This window comes from Magallana gigas, chromosome 3, assembly GCF_963853765.1.
Source record: "Magallana gigas chromosome 3, xbMagGiga1.1, whole genome shotgun sequence".
NCBI classification, from domain to species: Eukaryota; Metazoa; Mollusca; class Bivalvia; order Ostreida; family Ostreidae; genus Magallana; species Magallana gigas.
The window spans coordinates 15,510,510-15,520,231 of record NC_088855.1 but is presented as its reverse complement, the minus strand read 5'-3'; the positions used below and the strand labels follow the sequence as shown (position 1 = coordinate 15,520,231).

General features: G+C 35.9%; 2 protein-coding genes across 3 annotated transcripts; one reads left to right on the top strand and one right to left on the bottom strand.

The window, feature by feature from the left end:
- Positions 1-1,982: 1,982 nt before the first annotated feature.
- LOC105338892 (putative methyltransferase DDB_G0268948) lies at positions 1,983-5,776 on the bottom strand. Of its 2 annotated transcripts, none has more exons than XM_034483303.2 (6): positions 5,678-5,776; positions 3,964-4,441; positions 3,546-3,633; positions 3,220-3,317; positions 2,907-3,038; positions 1,983-2,289 (listed from the first exon to the last, which is right to left on the bottom strand). In XM_034483303.2, the coding sequence occupies exons 2-6, from the start codon at positions 4,425-4,427 to the stop codon at positions 2,205-2,207; spliced, it is 867 nt and encodes a 288-aa protein (XP_034339194.2). In that variant the 5' UTR covers positions 4,428-4,441; positions 5,678-5,776; the 3' UTR covers positions 1,983-2,204. The 2 variants fall into 2 exon arrangements, with proteins under 2 accessions (XP_034339194.2, XP_065934717.1); XM_066078645.1 differs by having other exon boundaries at positions 3,964-4,444; positions 5,678-5,767.
- A 1,502-nt stretch (positions 5,777-7,278) lies between these two features.
- LOC105338893 (perlucin) lies at positions 7,279-9,031 on the top strand. The gene is made up of 5 exons (XM_011444187.4): positions 7,279-7,411; positions 7,514-7,611; positions 8,024-8,120; positions 8,408-8,630; positions 8,838-9,031. Exons 1-5 carry the CDS (start codon positions 7,366-7,368, stop codon positions 8,869-8,871), a joined length of 498 nt encoding a protein of 165 aa, XP_011442489.3. The 5' UTR covers positions 7,279-7,365; the 3' UTR covers positions 8,872-9,031.
- Positions 9,032-9,722: the final 691 nt, after the last annotated feature.

Here is a 9,722-nt window from a genome sequence, read left to right as displayed (position 1 = left end):
AAGTACTAAATCCAAAACACTTTAGACAAGTGCAGCCTTTTAAATATACATGTACTTTAACCAATTTTTGAAAAGGCTACGTCATTTTGAATGGATTGTAAAAATACATCGTCAAGTAACTAAATTAAATAGCATTGATGAACGAATTTAAACGTACGCTATAAATTTCACATTTTAAAAATATATCGTATTTTATTTTAGATAGTTCCATTGAATAAAATTATATACACTGTATACATGTAGTTACGTGTAGCTGTCAATTTTTTAGTCAAGAGAGGTAACTCGCGTTTCAGTCCGATATCCTGTTCACCTTGTTGACTTGTTGGACGACTCTACCGCAGGGGTACGCGGTTTTACCAGAGACACCTGTCTTAAACCGCTTTGTAATTTTGACCGCAGGGGTGCGCGGGAAATACGTCATCTGCGCTGCCTTTACTGTATGGTATGACCACGAATCATTCTATTATACTCAGAAAGAAGCATTCCTCTATTTCTTACGAAAATATATCGTTATTCATAGCTCTGTAGAAAATGAAAATCTGCAATAAATACGCCCCGTTTATCGATTGGTTGAAACCTTCAGCAACCTCAGAAAAATGACAGACTGGGTGAAATAATCATGATAATGTCAGACTCAGATTCCCATAGGAGACGATATTTGACTGTTTAGAATTCTTTTTGCTAAGGTACTGATGTACAGTATAACAATAATCAAGTTAATTTTCTGACATTTTACGATCCATGTATTAATTTGTTAAAAGAAAGATGTAAATATCAATAATAAAATGCTTTTTATGATTCATGCCGGTTAAATATGCAGGTAGCGATCATTGCGGGAAAAAATAAATAATCCGCGTTATCTGCTAACGCGGTTTATGTATTATTTTTTTTATCATTTATTTATTTTTTGCAATGTCGCCACCCTCATATTCCCATGAATCTCCAAAGAAAGCATTTTGTTGTTTAAATAACACAAATTGGATTATATGACAACTGTTAATCATGCAAAGGATCACGATTTACAAAAATGTTGGTTATGTGTGTATTCTGTAATATCGTTTCTTTCATATCGGCATGAATCACCGAAGAAAGTCGTTTTTAAAGCACTAAGCATAGCTCAGCGCTTTATTGTCGTTAGACTTCTACTTCCGGTGCATCGAATAACCGCCGCCCCCCCCCCCCCCCACCTCCCACCCCCTATGAGCTGAAGTTTACATCATTTAAACTGGTTGGGGAACCAGTTTCAGAAGTTTATGCACATACCTGCACGGGCTATTGTGAATCTAATGTACGGGCTATTGTGAATTTAATGTACGGGGTTTACAAAAACCATTATTGCAGGGGCTGCCACGCAGTGATGAGGAAATATAGTGCGTATACAGAAGCTGAAATGTTATATACATATATCTGTTATATACAAACAGAAGCTGGGTTAGCGCTTTTCAGTACTATCAGTACTTTGATTCTTCTTGATGCTTGGTTTGATAGCTTGATTTTTTTATGATTTTAAAATAACATATTTCATACTCCAACTTTTTTTTAACCTCATCAAGCTTATTGATACTCAAGACAAGCACGTGTGATCAACAGCATAATTGAGGGGTTTTTGTAACTTTACCCTTGAAAAATACAATATTAGTTTAATATCATATAACGTTTGTTGAATATGAAGATGCACAAGGAGTATCAGTGGCGTATAAAGTTTTTCTTAAACCCTCCCACTCCGCGGGGGTACGTTTACCCAAGACACCTTTTAAACCGCGTTGCAATTTTGACCTGGTGCTGTGAGAAAAATACAGGGTACTACCCTCAAAAACCCCAATGTCCAATTTTAACGATGTGACTTCAAAGATTGTTTTGTTTATCACATCATAATAGTTCCGTTTTTATTTGCTATAGTCCTATTCTCCGAGTGTATTCGGAGCACATACATAATGTATTTTTAAATTGAGGGTCCCCGAAGCAGCCAAACAAAACATTCACAAAATGACAAAATTTATTTTCTTCTGAGAATATACATTATACGGAGATATATACACATACAATTATTAAAATAAATACAGAATCATTTAATACATTGTATAAAGTAAGGGGGAAAACTCTTAATGGAATTTCATTACACACACTCTCTCTCTCCTCTCTCTCTCTCTCTCTCTCTCTCTCTCTCTCTCTCTCTCTCTCTCTCTCTGACTGATGAGACAGTCCTAGCTTGTGGGTGCCTTTCTTCCGAGTAAAAGAAACACGGGCCACGTGATGGTCACTCTTTGGTCCAGATATATATCCCTCAAACTGTAAAATAATCGAAATGTCTGTTATTCTCAAACTTAAGACCAGGGGCGATAAAAATTCCTTCAATATCTAATACTTTTTCACAAAATAATACTGCAATATTGATTTGCTGTAAATTTTAAAACGACTATAGCATCGTCCAGCCGAATTTGTTCAGATCAGGAGCTACAAACCATAAGCTCACTATGTTACAAAAAAGATATTAATTCCTTCTGTTCGGAGTCGGAATAATAAAGATTAATCCAATGTTTTCAATTTCTATACTGTTTCACAAAGTTCACAGTTAATTCCGGAACATGGTATTAGATCATTCAATATACTACCGTTTTCAAAGCTAGGTTTTATATGTACGTCACATTATCTAAAAATTGATAAAAAATTTACTTGTACATTTGTTGTATTTGGATTACCTGGATACTATTAAAATCGAAGATATCAACGATTTCTTATGTCTTTGGTATTTCTGTGTCAAAGTTAAAAGCAATTATTCGTCTTCGTACATGTACGCTGCAGGCGTTTTGCCTAAACAAAATCACGCTGTGTTTGAGTTGCAACGGGCAAAGGAATTGATGACGTCTATGCGCATTTGTTGCATTACATACGTGACAAACACTTACTGTTGCTCTAAGTCCCTCAGTAGATGAGACTCGGGATTCTGTTTGAGGTAGGACTGCCAGGCTGACCACGTGGACAGGTAACCCACAACCTCCGCAGCCGTCCATCTGTATTGTATGACGAAATCCGAATTCCTAAATCAAAGGAAATGCGAAACCAATTAAGTTTAGAAATTTCTGTTTACCAACAAAGGATGAACTCTTTATCATTCTAAGGATTTTATTAACCATAGTAGATATATTACCATCTATTGAGGGATATGCGATGATCAACATCAATAAGCTAGAATCTTGTAATTAATGTTGCTCCGTTTACCTTGTCCTTCCTGGAAACGGGAGACGTACTTCCTGGCACAAGTTGTCAATATGGCGTCTCCTGGAGTCCCAGTAGCCATGAAGATCATGTCGGTAGAACTAGGAAACACGGATAGGGAGAAAATCAAAGAGCAAACTCCCAAAGTTAAATTCTTGTGGAAAAAATACATCTTAAACATGCTACAAGTATGTTTTGTGTGTGACACTGATCTGCTAATGGCCGCGCAATTGGACAACGCATGTACCCAATAAATGCCAATTACCATGCTCCACGTAGAAGAAACAGTGTCGCTTTTGATTAGATGAGGATGCCATGTATATACTTACCCTTTGGATGACTTGATTGCCTTTGTCGTTATCCAGTACACAGTTTCCATATCCATATACAATCAAACTTCCACCCGGTTTCAGGATCCTGCAAATATGTTTCTCCAAGAATTTGGTTTAAATGTGCTGATCTTAAAATTTGTATGTACGTACGTCTAACATTTAATCATATAACGGATATTTTTGATTGATTCTTTTGGTTAAATTGTTTTAAACTTAAAGTTTGGGCAACAAGAAAATCTTTTGATATACCCTTTGAATTCACTTTTTATTTTCAAAGAACATAAATATTAAGCTTTAATCTGATTGCTTGCTATGCAAAGTTTTCATTTTGTTGTTGTTGCATTTGAAATTTAGAATTGGATAACAATGAACGTAATGAGGAGACAAACAAACACTACATTTGACTCAGCAGTACCTTTCTACCTCTTTGTAGAAAGGTTCCTGATCAATCCAGTGAATAGCTTGTGCAACTGTCACCAGATCTGTGCTAGCATCATGCATGAACGTCAGTCGCTCCGCTTCACTGACCTCGAACGACAGGTTAGTCTGCGCATGCGCTTCCCGAGCCATTTTTATCTGAGTTTCACTGACGTCAACTCCGATGACGTGGCGGAAGTGTTCACAGAGTGGGCGGGTGCTCAGTCCAGTTCCACATCCAACGTCCACCGCGGAGTCAAGAATTCCGGTTCCCGTCTTACAGAAGTCTGCGATGAATTGGTACAGACTTGAGGGATATGCTGGTCTATGCTTTTGGTAAAGACGAGAATGCTCCGAACCGACAAACAGCTCCATCTCCCGCGACAATGTGGTGACATACGGGGGTACTGTTTGTTTGAGGATTGAGGTAATACGGTTAACTCTCGCCATCCATGACTGCATTGATATCACAATACCTGCTTAATAATAACAAACATGGAAATTATATCTCTAGTCCGCAAGGATACAGTAATTCTTTTGTTAGATGATAGTTTCATGGCTGTAGCAATGTGGACATATTTTTTGGAAAAAAATATCTTTTCATAATATTCATATTTATATTCTGTTCATATAGCCCGCATGAATCATCAAAGAAAGCATTTTCCTTTCACAAACTAATGAATTTATTGTAAAGAGTAATAAAAGCTATTGTAAAGAGTAAGTAAATGCAACTAAATTATTGTCATAGTCTGTCCCAAGTTATTGCTTCCATTACTTTTTGATGATTTTTAATATAAATACACATACCTGTGAAAAAATACAGTTGAAATCGATAAAAGAGAATGTGTCCAAGATATCTTCATTGAACAATTATCATTTTTCACTCATAAAAGTTCACAGGAACAAAAACAAATTTCTTACGGAGATTTATAATGGGAAATGTTTACATCCTTCCCCATTCGGAAGTACTCGGGATACCTCGCGCAATTTTTCAACGCTATCATCCGGGCTTATTAATGGCTGATGCAATGCAAAATCCTTGTAGACTTTCTATATTGGGATGTGTATTTAAAGTTGAAGCGGTAGAGGGAGCGTTTCAAAACAGATATTCTGGACATTTTTCATATTAGTGGATGAACGTAGTTTTAGCACAAAGGTATTTATGATTTATCGAAATATCAAGCAAAAAGTGGTGGAAGCAAAAACTCGGGACAGGGTTATAATGTACATCATTACGTTAAATAAAAGATATTACCAATACCTCTTATTTAAAACTTTGTGTCTGATATTATCATGATTATATCGTGCAGTCCATTGTAGTTTTCTTCGGTTGCTGAAGGTTTCGACCGATCATTAAAATGGTTATATAGAACTTGATTGTGTAGATTTCAATCATTTTCTATTGAGTAGGAATCACAGATATACTTGGTGATGTACAATATCGTCATTAAGTATACATAAATCAGCTAACATCACTGTAATACTCTGGAGTCCAAATGTTAGCAACCTATCTTAACCTCATTATTAGCTGCAGGTCTGTAGCTCACGGTCTGAAAAAATTCGGATGGACGACCACGACCTGGGTCGTCCATCCGATTTTTTTCAGACCGTGAGCTACAGACCTGCAACTATATCTCATTTCTACCATACCCTGTGTGCTACTCTTACTACATGTAGTATACCGTGCATACTCCGATAACGAGTTAATGTACCTGTGTCTTCGATCAATGAGATGATAAGTTAGTCGACCTTTGCTTTCTCGATCACATTGTTTACATTCGATTCATAACTGGATGTAGTAGCAGTACAATAAAAGTCAAATAGATGAAGGTCTATTCCGAAAAATTATAGATACATATCGGCAGATGGGCGAATGATACGGCGAAAACTTGTGCCCTTTGGTTAAAAAGAAAATTCCATTTCGAATTAATTTTCCTTTATCTTTTTTAATGATTTAAATAATTTTGCAAATGCACAATTCTAATAGGCTACAGTCATTTAAAAAAAATTTAAAAGATGACTAACGTTATTGTCAGAATATGAAGCAGAGACCTATAAGAACCTTACTCATCTGATGTGTAAATCATAATTATATTCTATGTATTTAACCTTGTTTATTGCTATAGCGCTCTTGATCGAGCGCCAGCAACAGTTACGTTACACCCCTGCGAATGTGTTCGGAATGTTTTCTTTATCGTTGCTAAGTATGTAATAAATTCAGAGGTGCTCGAATGAAAGTTCACGAGACTTCACCGAGATTTGTTCAGTTCCTGTGAAATTTCGAGCGGAAGTATAAGTGTTCGGATAATATTCTCAAAATACACAAGTACTGGTCGATTTTCGTGTCATATCCTACTTTGATTTATGTTAAAACATCAACATCTTTTAAGATGTATGTCTTATTTCACATTCCAGCGGTTTTTTAAATTAAACGATGGTATTCAGAACAGAGTTATCGTTCGTGTTCAACCCCGTGTAGAGTGGTTGATAATTAAACATTGGGTTGCTTAATAAAATCATAGCCATGTTTGATGCTTGTGGTGTGCAATACCATGTTTTTTAAAAAAAATAATGGGTGAATGTTTTGCATAAAAACTTAGTATATCGAGCCATTTTCAAGAAACACTCTGCATAAAATAGTACAGTCTGTTTCACTATTGATGTTATTACTAGGTCAGGCGCGGATCGAAAATTTATTCTTATGGTGAATCTCTACAACGCATGTTACATGTAATTGTCGCAACAGCAGAAAAAAACTATTTTTTGTATTGTTACATTTATTTCTAGAACACATTTAATGAAGATAAAGTTTGAAATCAATAAATCTCTAGAATTTATATTTGATAACAAGTACCTAGATTCTCTAAAAAGGACTATAAACACGAGGCATGATTTTTACTGCGAAACTGCAAGGGTCAAATAAAACCATGTGATCTAAAATTTAAATGACAATAACATTCGCAGGGGTGCGTTAGTCTATTTTTGGAAAACGCATGCTCGACTTCACGGTCGAGCATTCTGGGAAAACTTTAGATAGACTGTGGCAGTATATAAATCACAGTACTGCCTGTTTGGGAGGGCAACACCCCCGTAGAAAAGCATTGGCAACCGACGCTAAGCGGAGGTTGACAATGGATTTCAAGGCGTGTAGTTATCAACGCAAGATTGGTGGTAGTGTACTTGCTACGGACACGAAGAACTATATATACACAAATTTCTTAACAAGTTTAATGATTTTAACTTAAGATCCACTGAGAACAGTGAAAATTCATTTAATTTAAAAGTCGAAAATCTTGGATATGGGATAACCCTTATCTATTCTTGTTTAATTATATAACAAGAAAACCCTCTTCTTATCATATAGTCTAACGTTTCTCACACTTATCGTTAACCGCCCGCCATGTTGATTGTACTGTGTCTTTGTGTTATATTCTCTGTGTATTCAAGTATGTGACTCTTGCAATATTTATATCACTAGATAAGAATAGTTTCATTTAAAGCTTTCTTTGTCAAAGTCTGTATTGTTTTTTCACTTCGGTTGATCGTAGATGCGGAGAGACCAACCTCGTGCAGAAATGGGTGGATCCACGGGGGCGACTCCTGTTACCTGATAAGATCTATGACACAGAACTGGGCAGGCGCCAAAGTAACTAAAGGGGGTCCAATTTATCTTTTTTTTAAAAATACATATGTAAACTGGTATATTTAGTATATACATAGAGCGCAGAAGGCTAAATGTGTATATACGTAATCCGTTTCATATATTGTCAATTTGAACAATATTAAATTTCATTACCATACTAAGTTATGAGATTATTTATTTAACCACTAAACTATAACACTATATATATAATACAGCCAAGACGTGTCTAACTTTATAGAATATCTCTCAAATAGCGAGGAGAGGATAAATGCATGGGTTTAATTGTTGATTTTTGGTAAAGGTACTATGGTAATTTCGTTCATAAAGCATTGTACGTTTTGTCGAACCTCATTTTCAGATGATCTCAGTTACCATGCATCGTGAAAATTGTCCGATTCAGTAATTTTAATTTCAGGTGGTTTGTGATTTCTTGGGCGCAAAGCTTTTGGCGATTGAAACTTCAAAAGAAAATGAATTTATCAAAAACGAACTTTCAACTCTTGGCGCCAACCGTAAGTTTAATCATTAGTCTATGTAGGAAGTTTTCAAGATCTGATCGCCAGTGTCTCGATCCGATGATGTGATTCCGACCTCGTCTCTCTAAAAATGAATTGGTTTTCATGTCGTGAGTTTTGACAAACCAGAATTAGAATATATATATATTTTTTAAATAAATTATGTAATAGAGAGAAAAAAAAATAAACTAGGAAGAGTTGCCTACTAGAAAGTAGGAAAACTAACCGCGTGCTGCCCGAATGGGAGAGAAAAAATGCTGGTTCAATGTCTTCCTTTTTTCCAGATTCCGGATCTGACAAAGATTCACACTTGAAATACTGGACATCAGGGACAGACTTCCAGACCCCCGGGACGTGGCTCTGGGGTAAGGACGGTACCCTGGGGTTCAGTAACTGGGCTGGGGGACAACCCGTGACACATCACTGCCTGGCCATCGACCCCCTGAATCAGAATTTTTGGGTAGCAGACGACTGTGAGAAAAGCGCCAAATTCATCTGCGAAATCCAGTGAGTAGAAAGAGGAAATAGCTGGTTTTTATAGATCTGTGGATAAATGAATATTGATATTAATAATACTGAACTGCATGAAGGACGATTAAAAATTATTTAATCATGAGCTTGTAATCCAATGAATAAATTTACTAAAAGAAAAACTCATTGCAATGCAATAGAATTCGGTTGTATTTAATTTTTCTATTTTTGTTTATCTTGTAGCCTAGCCTCTTTCCAAGAATCGACGTTTGGATGAAAACTTTTAAATATTTACGGATGTATTTTTGTGACGAAAAAGTAAATTCTATTTCTCATGTGGATGAAACCAACATTCATTACTAGAAAATGCATTAGGGTTGGGTTCGTACGTCAAAACATACTTGATAGAAATTTCATAGTTCCGTTTAATCGGAGGGTTGAATAAGTGAGTGTAATGGAAGATCTCTTGTTGGATTTTTCATGGATTTTTCATTATCATTGTATTCAAATTCAAAATTTTTAATTCAAATCAATAAGAAATCATCATTCACTTATCCACGTGACGTAGTTTTTTTTTTTGGTTTGTTTTTTTGGGTTTTTGGGTTTTTTGGTTTTTTTTGTGTGTGTAAAATGTCATTTAGTCAGATACTAGTAATGCTTTCAATTGCAACTTCTCGGGCCTTTCCAAGAAGCGAAAAAAAAAATCGAACGAGAATTTTGAATGAAATTGTGTGTGCAGACAATGCAACACCTTACAGAAAAAGGTAAGGGTGCGGAGACTGATCTATGTAGAGAATCCAAAACAAAGACACCTGAATTATAGATACTACTACACCTTTTTTCTGATTTTATTTTTTCGCTTGGAAAATTTCTTAGAAATGTGTTCCATGTCTATTACATACTTATTTTGATTGGTTTAACCATTAGTTTAGCACTTTGGTCACGTTTTAGAGATTTGCCTTCTATATCTGCGGGTAAAATAGAATTCAAACATTTTCTCTGCCCCCCCCCCCCCCCCCCCCAAAAAAAAATCAGAAAAAGGAAGCCGTTGTTGTAGATACTTCAGGTTTATGTGACCAGAAACACTTTGCTAGGAAGGTTATGGATTACTTCTACACTACTTGTCTT

Coding starts and splice junctions, on each gene's coding strand:
- LOC105338892 (XM_034483303.2), bottom strand. CDS start 4,427: ATGCAGTCATGGATGGCGAGAGTTAACCGTATTACCTCAATCCTCAAA. Junction 3,634..3,963: donor TTCTACAAAGAGGTAGAAAG/GTACTGCTGAGT, acceptor ACATATTTGCAG/GATCCTGAAACCGGGTGGAA. Junction 3,039..3,219: donor CCGTTTCCAGGAAGGACAAG/GTAAACGGAGCA, acceptor CCTTTGATTTAG/GAATTCGGATTTCGTCATAC.
- LOC105338893 (XM_011444187.4), top strand. CDS start 7,366: ATGTTGATTGTACTGTGTCTTTGTGTTATATTCTCTGTGTATTCAA. Junction 7,612..8,023: donor AGAACTGGGCAGGCGCCAAA/GTAACTAAAGGG, acceptor TTTTAATTTCAG/GTGGTTTGTGATTTCTTGGG. Junction 8,631..8,837: donor AAATTCATCTGCGAAATCCA/GTGAGTAGAAAG, acceptor TTTATCTTGTAG/CCTAGCCTCTTTCCAAGAAT.